A 16,785-nucleotide genomic window follows, 5' to 3' on the forward strand; every position below is an offset into this window, starting at 1 on the left:
CTGGAGAGTGTGAGAAATACACACAGAGAAAAGTCATAAAAGAAGAGTGCATGCTTTTTCTCTCCTTTCATGTTTTTCTTTCCCTTCTTATTTTTGAGGTAGAAAAGGCAAGGTGTGTGTCAGAATTTGTTCCCATACTATGTCTTTGGTAACGGTCACCAGCCGTTAGTGGGGAGCCGCCCCTCAACACAGAGGGACTGAGGACGTGGCACCCCTGGAGAAGAGGCTTGATCCCTGGGGCCACCTCACGTGTCCTTCCCCCCAGAGACACGTCTTCAGTTTAGTCAAGGGGGATAAAAATAACCCTACCCTGATCGGGAGTCAACACTCGGGGTTTGATACTAAAGTCTGGTAAGTTTGGCGTCTTTCCCTGGGGGCTTCCAGAATCTCAGACGGAGCTGAGGCAGAGGCGTGCAGGGGCCCCGGGGACGTGCTGGAGGGCTTTCCCTGAGTTGGTGGGTGACTATGCGCGGGGCTCAGAAGCTCTGAAGAAGGCAGAGATCAGGAGCCGGTGTAGCCAAGAAACAGAGCACTGAGGATTTCCCACGTATTTCCACTGTAACACTCATGACCTCACGGGACTGCTGTGGAGGAGGCCACGGGGACAGAGAAGATGCCGCAACGATGACATTTGCCTTTTCTACTCCAACAGTCACTGTGAACAGAATACTCAAACACTGCAACTGGCACTCAGTACTTCTTACTTTGCTACCGAACAGTAAAAAACAACCCACTTGATAAAGAATGGGCAGTGGATTTGAAGACGTTTGTCCACAGACAGGTGGCCAACAGGTGTTTGAAGAGATGCCCAACATCTTCAGCTGTGAGGGAAATGCAAACCAAAAAGCCACCGAAAGACGCCACTGCACACTCACGAGATGGCTGGGGTAAAAAAAAAAAAGGGACAACACCGAGTGTCGGCGAGGCTGCAGAGAGAGCGGACAACAGTGGGGCAGCTCCCCCCAAAGCTAAACACAGGATCACTGGCTGACCCAGCATTTTCGCCCCAAGCTGAACAATCAATGGGACCGAGGGCGGGGACTTGCGCAGAGCGCTGCACACCCACGTTCACAGCGACCCCAGCGTCCACCGACAGAGGAGCGGACGAACAAAACACAAGGGGCTCTATCCAGCCACACCGGGGATGGAGTTCTGACATGGGCACGGGGTGTCGGAGCCCTGACGACAACTGCCACGATCCCACCCACGTGAGGCGCCCGGACGAGGCCAACTCGTGGAGACAGAAAGCAGGTGAGAGGTCATGGGGAACCGGTCGGGGGGGGAGGAGAAGCGGGAGTCGGTGTTTTGGGGGGCAGAGCTTCTGCTGGGGTGACAACAAAGTTCTGGGGACAGTGGCAGCCAGCTGCACTGGGATGTAATTAATGCCACTCGCTTGTACAGTGAAAACGGCAAATTCTATGCTGCATGTACTGTAGCACAATTAAAAAAATCAATGACATAATATACCAAAAAGCCACTGAATTGTACATTTTAAATGGGTGAAGTGTATGGTATGTGAATTATATCTCAATAAAGCTATTTAAAAAAGTGTGTTCAAACGCTTAAACCGCCCCTGACAGGCTCATCTTGGGTAGTCCAGGCTATGGCAGTCCTTCATTTGTGGTCAAGATAACCGGCCAAGAAATCTGGAAATCTACACGCTCAAGGGCAGCCACCTGGCGCTGGTGATGCAGTGATCACGGAGCAGCTACCCCCGAACCTGGAAGGAACGTCGCAGCTCACAGAACCTCTCCAGCCCAAGCATTTCGAGAACTCACTACAACTGGTAGGACCGAAGGCAGCTGTGCATCCTTAAACCAAGATGGGGAAGTGCTCAACGGCGCACAATCCAGCGGCCTTGCCCACGCCAGCGCCTCATGTTCAGAGGACTAAGGTCCAGCTCAGATTAGACGGCAATCTAAGCACATGAAATCATCCTCACCGCAGTAAAGGAACTCGTAACAAAGTCACCACACTCTGAAAACACACAACACGGCAGGGAAATCAGCGTGTTTAGCAGTGTGACTTCCGGGGAAAAAGTGGTCCGAGCAGCTACCTGGCCAGCAGAGCCATGGTGACACTGACATTTGGGGATGCCCCCACGCCACATCACGGGCGCGCCAGCACCCGGACCAAGGCCCCAGCCACAGAGCATACTTACTGGCTCAGTGAGGGTGCTGTCCTTTTCTAAAAACTGGACTACACAGTACGCCAGCTGCAAAGTACAGGAGGGGACGTATTAGTGTCTTGCTTCAACACAGCAACGCTGCCCCCACCCCCTTGGTGTGGCCCCCCGGGGCGGGCAGGGGCTCCCCTGCACGGGCCTGCCGGCTCTCGGGGCGGGGGGGGGTAACTCTCAGGGACAGGGTGCGGCAGAGAGCCAAAAAAAAAAAAATCAGGAAACAGTCTTTCGGACTAACATCGACAAGTCAGCCCAGGTTTGATGGGGATTTTTCTCACGCTCTTTTTGGAGACTGTAATCAACAAGGACTCTAACAGCTCGAAAAAACCAAATTAAAATCTGGTTCCACCTTAAAACACTGAACTATTAATCTCTTCTGTAGAACGATCAACAGGGTAACAATCTGGCTGGAGGTAAAGCAACAGCAGGAGGAAGAAAAAACAAACAAACAAAAAACCTCGAAGTAAAATACTTCCCAGGAAGCCAAAGTGCTTAGAATCATGTAAAGAATACACTTCCTGGGATTGATCCCGCACCACCACTCCTGATAGGAGGACCTGCAGGACGGGGGTGACTTCCTCTGAGAAGTTCCCTTGACGCCTGTCACCCACTCCCTTCTCTGTGCTTAGAATGAATTCTGAAATTCTCCATTCCTGAGATGTTTCTGATTTTCTTAAAAGGGAATCTCTTGACCCATGTGTCCTTTCAGTCATCACCAGAACCAATACTGGCAATGCGACGTAACAAAGAGCGCACTCCCAGGTAACAGGCTGGATTTCTGTGTCTCGGGCGCAGCAACGTTCACGCAGGGACCCCGTGCCGGTGTGCACCCCCACCTACGCGTCACTGTTGGGCACCCCTTACCTGTGGATGGTAGACACTCAGAGATTTCACTTTGTGCAAAGGTAGCAACACCTTCAGTAAGAAAATCTTGTGCTCTTCTTTTAGTGGTAAGGCAAATCCATTAATTATACTGTGAAAACAGAATTTATTCAAAGTTTGAATATTTACAATTTCCAGGTTAAAAAAAATATCTTGCTGGTTTTTTCTCGTTTTCAGCATAAAAAAACTGGTAAGCAAAATATATGTTGCACCAGAGGATATTAGCAGAAATTAAAAAACTAAATACCTTCCAAGAAGCATAGTCACTTTTATCTTTGTTACATATGAGATAATTCTAAAATTCTGGGTTTGCAGGGCAATACCCAGGACAACACAAGTCCCTGGGGGCAAAGCCTCCTTCTTTAGACAGGCTGCAGGGGCCGGGCAGCTCAGGTGGGACCCCCTGTCTGGGTCTGCCCACCCCTGGCACCTTCCCTTGCCCTTCACCCATTTTTAGGAATTTGCACTTCTCTGGAGAAATCTGGGTTCGTTATTCTAATGCTAGTGGGAGGGAGTCCAAGTATGCAGAATGGGAGCTGGCTGACAATCAGCCAGGAGGCTGCTCCCTTCTACAAGGAAAGGGGGTCTTACTCCTGCCTCCAAACTGAAGTTTTGTGTCTAACATCAAGTAGTTTCTCCACTGGTTTTCAGTTGGATGAGGGGGCTTCCTTATTCACTATTTGTTTGGGTTTGATTTTTGGCAAGCACAGACACGTGTTGGAGCTACAGGGCAGTTACAGTGATTTCCAGACTGTTCCGCACCATGCAGGGGTCCTGGGCACGTGTGTGCTGCAGGCGGCGCCCGTCTGAAGTGGGCATCAGGGATGACCTGCTCATTCGCATCGGGGCAGACCCTCAAGGTCAAACACCTCTTCTGGAAGGATAAAATTATCGATCCCAGCAGTGGGGAGCACAGAGTCCTCTCTGTGACATGCCGGGCTGTGCAGACACTTCACAACACATAGGAGGTGAGTGGAGTTCCCACACCTTACTAAGAAAACAGCGGTCAGGACTAGTTAAGGAAGGTCAACTAGTAAGGGCCCCTCGACTGCTCACCACACTCTACTGAGAGAAATCGACTGACTGTGCTGAAACAGGTCAAAGTAGTCTTTTCCACAAGGACTAGTGGTTTTTTCAGATTATATCTAAAACAGCAAGGACGATTTTCTCATTGACCAGATGACACCAGTGTTCCCAGAGAGAGGCTTCCTGTGTTCCCAAAGCTTTGGGGGTGGACAGAGCTTCCCTCCCTGCAGGGTCCCTTGGAATCTTTAGCTGCCAATGCAGCTGAATCCCCAAGGAAGGTGCTGGGGGAGAGCACTTCTAAGCTTATTCGGCTGGGGAACCCCGAGGAACTCCATTTGGGAAACAGTGGGTTGGAGGTCTGATATAAAATCTACAGGTCACTGATTTAAAAAAAAAAAAAATGACAGCAGGCAAGAACTCCACTTGGCTTAAGATGGTAAAATTTTTGAAATGTTAATTACTTTTAAGGACACATATGAAAAATTTATAAAATCAAAGCAATTTGAAATATTAGCATTTACTCAATACCCCCAGTGTACAATAAATGATTCATTCTCCTACGTGTCACACATAAACCTTCTTAAGGTAACGGTCTTCGATGAGCTGTGTGAAACGGCATCTGCGCGCTGAGCCAGGCACGCAGGAGGGTTTCTCATCGGTGGCTTCTAGCCCCAGACCTCACCAACCCCTTCCATCAAGGGAGATCTCAGTTCCTTTGGGAATGGTTTCATCGTCTCGCTCTGGGGAGGGCTGCTGGACTCAGTGAACTGGATCATTCTGGAATCAATTCCACTGGCTGCCAGGAACAGAGACGACTCACCTCCCCAGGATTTCCAGTAATTCTGCTATGCCGTTGTGATGCTCTGTTTCATAAATAAACCTAGAAGAAGCAACGTGCCATTTAGACGCTGAAGTAACAGCTGAAAAGACTAAAATCCTCTGAAAAAGGAAACAAATGCACTTTCGGGGTGGTGGCATGCAAAGACCTGGAGGGCAGAGCGCATAGGCCTGCTCAAATGTCCCCCCAACATTTTATCTTGGATGTTTTCAAACACAGAGAATGGCTGTAGGGTCTGCACTGTGAGCCCCCCTACTTCAACCGCCCAGATGTGACAATGAGTACTTTGCCGTCTTACCACACATACATCCCGTGACCCATCCCTCAGGCCTCATTTTTTGCTCCATGTCAACCTAACTTGACGCCTTAACTCAGTTTTAAAGCCTCCGACAGTTGGCCGGGTCTGTGCAAGGGCAGAAGTCCTTTCCTGCCCGCTCGGGCCGTCTTGTCTGCTTCCACGGCGCCCATGTGGAATTCAAGCACCACCTCCCAGAACCCCAATGTGAGCAGCTGATTTGTGCCCTCTGAGAAGTCTCTTGCGCTGTGCCCGCCTGGTGGGCTCCTGGGGGCCCCTGCAGCAACTGGCCACACCTGAGGTCGGCCTGAGGTCAGGGCGAGGACTTTCTGTCATTGTGTCCCCAGTGCTAGGACGGGGCCTGGCATCTGTCCCACGCTTGGAACACATGTGTTGACAGGCTGGGGATGCTGAGAGAGAACAGGGACACCAAGCAGGGCGACGTCTCCCCACCCCCCGAGGACTTCCTCAGAAGCCAGGAGCCCACTCCCGCCCACACCTCTCTCGCCTGGAGTCTGCCTCAGCCAAGGCACGGGCGCCTGCCCGACGTGAGTGGGGTCTGAAAAAGGTTTCTGCCTCTCCATCAACAAGGAACAGTTTAGAGACAGCTCTAAGCCAAAAATAAGAGTTTGTGATGATTAAAAAAAAATGTGACTCTTAAATTTTGTTGTCCTTGTTTGCAACAAACGGACATGGGACCTCAAGGTAAAGAACAGGTCAAATACCCACAGGACGTGAAATATTCCTGAAGGGTGGGCCTTAAGATTGCTACATTGTCGAATGGGCGGAATTCTCGGATGGTCTGGTGCTTGAACCAGGCCGTGAAGGAGGGTCTGACAGATGTTTGGACGGCATGGAGTGGGAGGGAGAAGGCAGGGCTAGAGCGAAGGTCTGTGAAATGGAGCAGGGAGTGGGCCGCAGGCAGGAGATGAGCAAGGCAGACATGCAGGGGGGCCCCCTGCCCCGAGCACCTCACATGGGTCGGCTGCAGCCACTGAGCAGAGAACCACAGTGCCACAGAAATGAGTGTGGCCACAGCGCAAAGGGGAGGTGGGGAGTTAACCAGATGGCACAGGGCACCTGGGTGGTGAGAAGTGGGCAGTACGGCCCTACTGCAGGGATGCAGCCCCCAACTTCCCGGCGCCCTCCTCACTGCACCTGCCGGAGATGGGAGCCGGCCCCCAGGAGTCCTGTCGTCCGTGGTGCGTCTGCACTCAGAAGCGCTTCAATTTACGAAACTCAACCTGAGGGCTATCTCGTGCATCACTTGTTTTCTCAGTTTCAATGTGCAAAGTTAGAGCTTTATATAAAGTGCAGCCACGTGCCCTGAGTCACCGCTCCCCTCGACGACCCAGAGAGCTGGGAAGGCAGGAGGGCTGCACAAGGCGCCCGGAGACCTCGGGGCTCGGCTCTGGGCCTCCGCCTCGCTAGGGACCGAGACCTCCAGCTGTCGCATTTGAACAAGGACTGCCTTCAGCTGTAAGCCATTTTGTTTTCCTAAATCAGCATCACTATATTCTTCTTGATAAATTCTTTGTCTCCTTTTTTCTTTTTGTCAGGGCTAGTTTTTTTTTTTTTTAATTTAAATTCAAGTTAGTTAACATATAGTGTAGCATCGGTGTCAGGGGTAGAATCCAGTGATTCATCAGCTGCATGTAACACCCAGTGCTCATTACATCACGTGCCCATCACCCAGTTACCCCATCCCCCCACCACCACTCCTCCAGCCACCCTCAGTTTCCTATGATTAAGAGTCTCTTATGGTTTGTCCCTCTCTCTGTTTTCATCTTATTTCATTTTTCCTTTGTTCATCTGTTTTGTTTCTTAAATTCCACTCAATTCCATGAGTGAAATCATATGGTATTTGTCGTTCTCTTATTTTGCTTAGCATAATACCCTCCAGTTCCATCTATGTCATTGCAAACAGCAAGATTTCATTTTTTGATGGCTGAGTAGTATTCCATTGTAAACACACACACACACACACACACACACACACACACACACACCCCACATCTTCTTTATCCATTCATCTGCTGATGGACATCTGGGCTCTTTCCACAGTTTGGTTATTGTGGACATTGTTGCTATAAACATTGGGGTACAGGTGCCTTTAAACAGCATGATAAATTCTTTCTTTCCAATTATTTTGACGTGATCTGAAGTATATTTAAGAGAAAACAGGTATAGTTCTCCTTCTTACTTTCCCTGAGAGAAGCAGGAGAGGAAGGTGCAGAATGGGAAGAAAACCATAAAGACGCACGTGGAGTAGGCTAGTGTTTCTCACTCTTCCAGCAAAAAAGGAATTAGGACTCTCTAAAAACTGAGCCAGAACCTGCTTATTGGAGGCAGTCTCCAAAACGGAAACCATCAGTACCTCTCCTCCCTGTAGGCTGTCTGTGCCCTGAGCCTCACAGAAGAGGTGGAGTCTGTCTCCCTCCCCATGGATCTGTCGTCCTGTGAGTCACTTTTCTCGGCACCGAAGGTAGAAGAGTCTGCTCCAGTTACGGGCCAGCCTCGCCGAAGCCCAGCGGCTCCTGCTTCTTTCCTGCTGGAGGCCAGCTGAGGTCCTGCCCTGAGCCACCCTGCACAGGCCGGCACCTGCAGACCACGGGCCGCGGCAGAACTGCCCGCGGAGTCCAGTTCCGATTACAGATTTGTGAGACGTAATTGACTGTGGGTGAGTCCAGCCGCTAGGCTGCAGGGCCGTCTGTTATGCACACAGAACCGGAGCCCTGGGCTGCCCCGCCCACGACCAGGTTCCAGCTCGCCGTGGCTGGGCCGTCCACGGCGCAGATCCCTGTGTCGCTCACATCTCGAACACGCTCATTAGAAGGAGAAACTACATGAACAGGGACTTTATGTTAACATTTTCAGTGAGATGAACCCAACAGGTTGCAGAGATCTTTTCTTACAAGATGGGGTCGTGCTGCGAACTTCTCTCACGGTTTTTCTCCTTACTCCCTTTCTGCATGAAATCAGTGGTGTGGAAGGCGGAGACCAGACCAACGACAGAGTCCACATAACATGCTTGCTTTCGATCGCATCAATCGTGAATGACAGTTACAGAAAAGATCGTTAAGACACAAGAGCGCCACACTCCAGCACTGAGCACTCAGTGAGAACAAACTAAATCATGTGCAATAACTTTCTAAAAATTTAAATATTTTAGTTATTATATTGAGGTTCTGCATGATTTGTGATTCTGCTATCTGAACAAAACCTACATTTTAACGAAAAAACCCAACACCACCTCATTTTAGGTAGAGCTTTTAGGCCTAAAAAATAGGATTTAAATCGTACCTGTTCTTTGCTGTTTAAATAACATATAAAATGTTTTGACAGAAAAGTGCCTCAGCCACATAACGATCCTGTTCAGAAGGAAGCATGAGGCCAAGAAGCATGAAGTAGGAACGTGACATCTAGGAAGCCTGACGTCCTTCTCTGATCACAGTCAGCGGGACGGGTTCCAGAAGCCCTAGAGGCTGCTGGTCTCCACGGTGGGATCTGCATCTGTCTCTGCCCCCTCTCCCCTGCTGGGTCTGGTGTGTAAGAAGGGACCCGCCTAGCCTCTGTGGTGCTCCTGGCGACGGCCTGCACGTCACCCTCACTCCGGGAACAGAGCTGGATGGTGTGAAACCCGCCTTTCTCATCTCACAGGGGGACCTGCACACGCGGCTGTCACTGCTAGGATCTGTCACTACCTTAAGCCGGCCTGGAGTCAGGGGCCCTCCAGGCAAGCTGACCCGGGAAACCCAAATTCTTAGAATAAACTGCTCACAGGAAGCTTTCCAGGGACAAATGAGACACATTAACTCTTTCATGCATCAACGTTCATTTGGTGTCATCACACGGCAGGCGCGAGGCTGACGCTGGAGGTGTGTGATAAAGCCTCTGGCACAAGGCCTGCCCTGCAGGGAGACCTGTCTGCCAAGCCAGGGGGGCTTTCTGGCGGGGGGATGCGTCTGGAAGCCTGCGAGGTTGAGGAGAAGGGCAGGTGGAAAGAATGTTCCAGGAGGCGCTAGTGCAGCAGGAGCCTAGAGGTGAGCAGAGACACGAATGATGAGGGCCGGCCTAGACTGGCACACGGCCACACCCAGGACTTAGGCTCATCCACCCCAGTGTGGCCAGTTACCTGTGTGACTCAGGCGGCAGCAGAACGATGGGGGTGGCAGTGGGAGGGTCGCGAGGTGTTCAGACTCCAAGAGTCAATGAGAGGCGGTGGCCAGGACACGGAGGAAGGGAGTGGGGGAGGGCGGGGTTAAGCTGAATACTGCACTTGGAATGTCATGGAACATTCTTTCAGGAGCCACGGGGCTGTGCCCTCCTCCACCTAAACCCAGACAGGCCACCTTCTGCACCCAGCTCCCCAGACCGACTAGTCTCCGTGGTCCCGCAGGCCTAGGGATGGCCGTGCCTGCCTGCACCTGCCGCTTCCGGCAGGCCCTCCTCTGCCCCGGGCTGGGCAGGGTTTCCAGAGCTCCAGCACAGTTCTCCAGCTTGTGAGAGCTGCTAAGGATCCCTGCTTTGCTCCTCACTCCCGCCTGCTCTCTGGGATGCGTCAGGGAGGATGGAGGAATGCGCACGTGGGAGGCCTGACAGCCGGCTTTGGACAGGTTCTGGGCGGACCCACACCCAGAGTACCGGACAGCGGGGTGAAAATGCAAACAAAGGAAGGCCGTGAGGTGAGATGCTGGAGGTGGGTGAGGGAGGGGAGCAGGAAGAGAGGGAGGGGCGGGGGTAGGAAGAAAGAGGCCACTGCGGCCCAGCACGCCACGGGCAGGCAGGCCCACTCCCCAGTCACCTGCCAAAGGGAACGATGGTGGGGGGGCACTGAGTGTGAACACGAACATCATCATGCAAAAAGAGACACGTCACCCACACACCAACTTACCTATAAAATATATTATTTATCTGTTTTCTGATGTAAGCTCTTAAGCCTAAGAATTTTCCATAGATTCTGTGAAGGGTAGTTTTAAGAAAATCTCTCTCTCGAGGATCTTCACTGTCAAAGAGCTCTAAAAGCTTCAAGAAGAAAAAGACACTTAGTGAACCAGTATTCCCGCTCTGTAGATTAGGGCTTTTGTAGCTTCAGCTAATTTGTACCTTACCTGCAATACAAACTTCTGATCAATATATTTCTTCGCTATATTAGGTTGGAAATCTGGAGACTCTAAAAATCTTAAGAAAAATTCATAAACAAGCTAGGAGGAAAAAAACAATGAGTCAAATAACATGGTATTTTATTAGACGGCGATTAAAGATACACAAGTTGAATCTCTGTCCGAAAATATTAAGCCTTTAAAAAAAAAAAAGCCACGTATCTACAGAATTAATGCCAAATACCATGGCTTCATTTAATTATAACTGATGCTGGCAATTGTTTTATTTAGCTCAGAACCACAGACTGTACCCTGAAATGGCATTTAAACAAAATGATAGCCACGGCGGGTGTCACTACGCTTAGCTGACGCTGCTGGGAGATCCCAGTGCACAGCAGCCCCAAGCAGGGTGGGACCTGCAGCCTGCCGCGAGCACATGTCCTGGCAGAGCCGGGGGATAGGAAGCTGGGACGGCTCGGTGAGCGGGTCACGGATGCAGTCACCCGGGGTTGGGACGCTCCTCCCTTTCACGAGCGGACCGCAGGCTGTCATGGTTACACAGCAATCCCACATGCCTGGGGGTCATGTCCTGCCCCCAGGACAGTGCCCTTTTGTGATCTCTTCCCCATATTGCTTGTTCCCGGCTTCCACCTCTCCATCTCCCCTCCTGCAGATGACCCAGGCCCCGGTGAGGCGCGTGGCTTGCCCACACTCTGCTCACACTGGGCTCAGTGTCTTCTCAGGCGTCCAGCTTGATCTATGATCACCTTTTTGCCTTACAAATCTGTGAGTCAGGAGGTGAGCTTTGGGGTGCGTTAAATCTACGTCCTGAAAACAGGGGGAGCATCTATCTGCAAAAGGCCTCGATCTAATGGCTATCAACGAAGAGGTTACTTCCATTACAAACATATTGACAATTCTGTATCTTCGTAGTTTGTGTCAAGGGTCCAAACAGACAGAAAAACCATTCAATGTTATCACTTCTGCTAAAATACCTTTCTTGTATGCACCGGTTTGCAAGGTCAGAGGTCCATTTGTAATCAGCCGGAGTGAGGCCCTATCGACCAGCGCACTTGCTTTAGAGACAAACCCCGTGAACACACACACTTAATTTGCGCCCGTTTCCGAGACACTCCCAGAGTTCAGTACCTGTAGATGAGGCCAGGCTGCTTCTAACGTGGGCTCGTCTTCCTCGGGGTCAAATTCTGCTCCCGTAGGATTGGAGGAAGGTGGTAATGTTCGAAACATGTTAACTGCAAACTAAAATCCACATATTCTCGAGTTATAACCAAGACATTCAAGGTATTTACAGAAAACATTTAAAAAAACATTTACAGAAAACATTAAAAAGAGTTACAGAAAACATTTTAATTCTAATGGTAGCTGCTTCTAGTGGTGATGGGGCTTGCCCTTATTCTTTTTCAGAAGCAGTGTGGATCCCTAACGAGATCTTGAGTCAAAAGTGCAGAAGGAGACCTGGCCGCGGTCGGATGGCCGCTGAGATGCCTGCTTGACTCTGAGCTGCCAGACTCACGGACAACCAGCCTCAACCAGTGCTGGTGGGCAGCAGTGAGCCCACGGTCCCCACCGTGCACAGTAAGCACCAAGCAAGGAGGCGGGTGTGGTGCTGGGAAGTAAAGGATGAGATTACGTGAGATTACGCAGGCAGCAGCAGACTGAGGACCTGACCTCTACGCAGGCAGCAGCAGACTGAGGACCTGACCTCTACGCAGGCAGCAGCAGAGACTGAGGACCTGACCTCCTGCCCCAGAGGGGCCTGCGATCGGCACCGAGAGAACCATCAGAGGGCAGCAGGCTGTGCGCCCGGGGCTGGACAGTCACAGTCTTGGTCTGTCTGGACTCAGGAAGAAATGACTTAGGAAGAGGTTTCTCTGGAGTGTGAATGAATTTGCTACCTGTTTTTCTTTACATTGTCCTTCACCACAGACTTCCACCCCAGGCTCTGTTTATTTCCAACTTCATAAAAGTCAAGTGTTTTACAGATGCTTCTACATAAAATCTAGAGTTCTCTGGAGCACAAGTACACTTTAATGCCCATATGGTGCAAGCACAACATACACAGATAAATTTGTGATATAAATGTTGTTTTTCTATATCAACTTATAACTTCTTCTTCTTTTATGAATATGATAAGTTACCTTACAGAAGCTGTGAGCCTGCCATACGTGGGTTACAGGACTGGGCTCCGGTGACGGGCACTCACATGACCACAGCAAGGCCTCTGTCCCTCCACCCCCCACAGCACACAATCCAAACACCGGCCGCACAAGGTAAGACCCGGCTCCATGACAACGGGCGGGAGGTATCTGTGGACAGTCAAGGGCAAACCTGATGCTCAGGTGTCCAGTCTCACAGAGACAGAGCTAAAACTCAAGGTCATCCGCTGTGTTTCTTCTCGTCTTTACTGTTACTGACACTGAACTCTGAGCCCTACCATTGTGTTCCGTGAAGGAACATGCCCCCACTTCAAGCCGTCAGCTATAAAAGCCCTGAGCCTCAAACATTTGTTGTCTGAGAGGAGGCGCGGGTGCAAGGAATCATAGCAACGGCGCTGAGATAGTACAGGAACAGAAGGAACAAAAAAATGGTTGGAAATCCAGAAACAAAAAAATCCTTTAGTAAAAATAAGATAATACTCCTAAAACCTAAGTAGAAAGTAAAAAAGGTTTGGAACCTGTGAACAGGGTCCTGGAGGAGGCCTCCCAAGTTACAGACAGAGGCTGTGACAGGTGCTGCCAGGTGCACGGGGCACGTCCTGTCACCGGCCCCCAGGGGAGGGGCTCTCCTGGCACCCCGATCCCCAAGCCCACAGAAGAGAGCAAGCAGACAGCAAGATCTCTCACACCAAGAAAAGGCCACACTCAGGTGCCCCCCCCGCCCCCGGGGCTTGCCGAGGGGCAACAGACCAGCCCTGTCACTGCGGGCCTTCACCCCTTCCTTCCCAGGCTGGGAAAATGCGGAGAGTGGGGTCAGATGGAGTCTGAGGCTGAGCCCCAAACCGCTGGGGGCTCCAGGACAGTCACCCAGGGACTGCAGGTGCCTTGAAGAGAGTGAGGCGCAGGAGAGCTGCAGGCCCAGCGTGGGAGGGCAGAGCCCACATGGCTTCCTTGGGTGGCGGAGGCTTCTGTGGACACACGCTAGGCCTGCCTCTCTTGGAGACTCGCATGAGCAGCCCGTGGTATCTGGGTCCCACGCAGGAAGGGAGCAAGCACGTGGGTGGCGGCTGCCCTCCTGCTCTGCTCTAGGCCAGGCCCCCCCCCCCCCCCCCCCGCAGGTCCCTCACTGGCCAGGCTGCCCGCGGGGACTGAAGCGTTACACCGGTGGGGCAGCTGTCCCCAGAGAGACTAACCAGGGGCAGGAAAGCAAGACTGGGCCGATCGTGGCTCGTCTGAGAGCACTCCGGTTTCAGACACTAACGGGAGCCGCACTCTTAGAGGCATCTGCAGCCGTGGTCGACATCGGCTGTCAGCTGACTTTACGCACAGGAGATGCCCCCTGAGGACGTGGGTGGGACTCAGCTACTCAGCAGCAAAGTCGGAAGAGCAGAACTGTGGTTTTTCCTGAGGAAGGAAAAAATCCCCCTGTGGGGGTGGCCAAAAATCGATCGTGGGCTCTGTCTGTTTCTCTCTCTCTTACCAGTTGTTCCTCTGGTAGAACTCTGACACACCTGCTTAGTTAAGATTCTTAGTAAACTGGTTAGAGTCTACCAGTAGTGAAGTTGAAGTTTCAAGTTGAAGCCCAGTGTGGGGTGTCTGGTCACCTATGGCCCGAATCCCAGATGTGGAGTCGGGAGTCTGCAGGGGTGGTAGACCACCTTGCTTTTACCGCTTCAGTATCCTCAAAGGACTAAGGACGACCAGCCCAGATCCAGGAAGTTTTACTACTGGCCAACTCTCATTGATACAAAGTTATTTCTTTCACAAGACAAAAAAAAAAAAAAAAACTCACACTGTAACTTCTACCCACCTTTCCTACCACATCATGTTGCAGTTGCATTCATTCGATGCTTGGCTCTAGAAAAGACTAAATGTATAAAACTAACATTTGGAAGAAAAGAACAGAAGGCACACGGTTTGCCACCTCAAATTATTCTTGGGTTTCAGTAATTATGAGCACAAAAGCTTCAGGGTCAAGCGAGCTGAGCACCGTGGTGCTGACATCTGGGTGTTAGGAGGGAGGACCAAGCTGTCTAGACACGTGGAGTTTAGTCTGAGCACCACAGAAGGCTGGTCTTCGTCATCCTCATGCCACAGAAATGGAAGGGAATCTTGTTTGTACTGTAGGTCGGATGTGGACCAGATGGATTCATTTTAACCTCTCAGCTCAACTGAGTGAGAGTGCACCCAGAGGTGTGGACCCAGCCAGGATCAGGCCACAAAGAAAGGGCAGCAGGGCCTGGTGGGGACAGCCTCCCGGCCCTCTTCTACCCAGAAGCAGGGACTGTGCCCTGAAAAATCTGCCCACGCTTTGGTTTTCTCACGTGTAGGAAGAGGGTGAATCTTCTCTCTGCACTGGGCCCGCGTGAAGTGGGACAGGGGCGCACACGTGCGGTTCCCATGCACGCGGGTGTGCACGTAGGTCATGTGCGCGTCGGCCGGGTGGGGTGTGGATGGACTCTGTAATATTAGGAAGCACCTGCTTTCACAGCTTTCTTGACACTCCTACTTTCAGTACTTAAAATCAGCCCTGCAGATGCTCTTCTCCAGAGTGCTAAATTTACTGAATTAGATGCAAACCACGCTGGTTTGAGAGGCAACCTTGTGGGAAATTCCTGCGATTCAGCAATATCATGAAGCCTTTCTGTATCTGTGATATTCATGACCAGTGGGTGAAGTAATAAAACATTCGTGCCAAGACATAACTGCAGTATGGCAGAATATACAGAGGTTTAAGATAATGAAGAGATGCTCCAAAGAACACCAATAATCTAATTTCAGAGACAATGGGTCAAGGAAGGTTGATTATTCAGTTCTTCCTTCTAAACACAAAGGTTATTCCATTACTTCATGTATATTCTGTTTTATGCACACGAACAGGACTTATAGAGGTGAGTCTGCTAAAGGCCGAATCTCAGTTCTTCCAGATGCTCATCCTCCCACAAACAGGAACACTAGGTTCTGAGAGTCATGAAATACATTCTGGGGGCAGGTGGGCTGGGGGGAAGTGGGGAGGGAGCCCATCGACATTACTGCTATTTTTTAATAGAAAACTGTATTTGTAAATGTTACAGCGTATCTAGAGAAACCAACAGAGGCAGCAGAACAGACCATCATCGCAGCTGGGCTAGGATACAAAAGCCAAAAATACAAAACTAACAACAGCAACGTAATTAGGGAACAGAATTAGTGGGAGGGGCCCAAGAACATAGTTCCAGAAGTGACCGAGGGCCTGGGAACTCGACGCCCAGCTACAAGGCCCCAGTGGAGAGAGCAAAAAAACCCTAATAAAGGGCATGTTAGAGTATCTGAATGAACAGAGGAAACTTCGGGCCCCAGTGTGGGGTGACAGCTTATTACAAAGGTAACTTTGCCGCAAAGCAATCTGCACACTGAATGCAATCTTAAACATAATTCTAACTGGATTTTTGATGAACTCAATAAATGTAATATAAAATTTAGGGGAATAGTAAAAATCCTAGTGGCAATCGTAGGAGAAAATCTGGGCCTTTCCTCATTTATGAGGTTGGTTCAAGCCTGCTTTCACAGAAGAGTCCAGGTGTCGTCCTGGGGAATGCACGCACACAGAAGGACAGCCGACTTCAATGAAACAACACCAATACTCACATTGAAAGTAAGTGGTTTGCACACCCTCATCAGTCAAAAAGCAGAGACCTTCTGACTGAAGAGAAAAGTAACACTCCATGCTGTCTGCAACAAGCCCCCTTTAAATACAAGGATACAAATTGGTCAAAAGTAAAAGGAAGGAAAAAGACATACCAGGCTCACACTAGTCAAGAGAGAGCTGGAAGTGTCCATATGAACATCAGACAAAGTAGTTTTTGGAGCAAAGACCACCAGGGATAAAGATGGCCACTCTATAATGATAAAGGTGTCAACTAACAAACACTACTATTTATGCACTGAATAACACGATGTAAAACTTGACAGAACCACGAGAAAAATGAGACAATAAACAATCAGAAAAGAGAAAATGAACAGCCCTAATTACAAGAGCACCAAAAGATGAAATATTTATGAGCCTGAAAAAATACATGTAGGATCCGAATGCTGAAAGCCACAATACATACATGTTAATGTATGTTCAAGACATACTACATTCATGGACTAAAAGGTTCAGCACGGTTAAGGTATCAGCTCTCCCCAAATCTACACAGTAATGCAATTCCAATCCGAAGGATATTTTGTAGATAACAAACTGATTCTAAAATTTATATGGAAAAGTACAATAACTAGATAGTCAAACAACTTTGAGAAAGAAA

The 16,785-nt window shown here is 50.2% G+C and overlaps 1 protein-coding gene across 12 annotated transcripts in view; it reads right to left on the reverse strand.

The window, feature by feature from the left end:
- Nucleotides 1-16,785, reverse strand: part of PPP2R5C (protein phosphatase 2 regulatory subunit B'gamma) — a 119,376-nt gene that overhangs the window by 19,516 nt on the left and 83,075 nt on the right. For 11 of the 12 annotated variants that reach the window (XM_027568708.2, XM_027568709.2, XM_027568707.2 and 8 more), the window contains 6 exons: nucleotides 11,475-11,585; nucleotides 10,335-10,427; nucleotides 10,118-10,248; nucleotides 4,911-4,970; nucleotides 3,047-3,155; nucleotides 2,162-2,215 (listed from right to left, as the gene is read on the reverse strand). In XM_027568708.2, the coding sequence (XP_027424509.1) occupies nucleotides 2,162-2,215; nucleotides 3,047-3,155; nucleotides 4,911-4,970; nucleotides 10,118-10,248; nucleotides 10,335-10,427; nucleotides 11,475-11,585 (558 nt within the window). The remainder of the gene's footprint in view (nucleotides 1-2,161; nucleotides 2,216-3,046; nucleotides 3,156-4,910; nucleotides 4,971-10,117; nucleotides 10,249-10,334; nucleotides 10,428-11,474; nucleotides 11,586-16,785) is intronic. The other variant, XM_027568711.2, reaches the window with a different exon arrangement.

The sequence above is a fragment of the Zalophus californianus genome, chromosome 6, assembly GCF_009762305.2.
Source record: "Zalophus californianus isolate mZalCal1 chromosome 6, mZalCal1.pri.v2, whole genome shotgun sequence".
Taxonomy (NCBI): Eukaryota; Metazoa; Chordata; class Mammalia; order Carnivora; family Otariidae; genus Zalophus; species Zalophus californianus.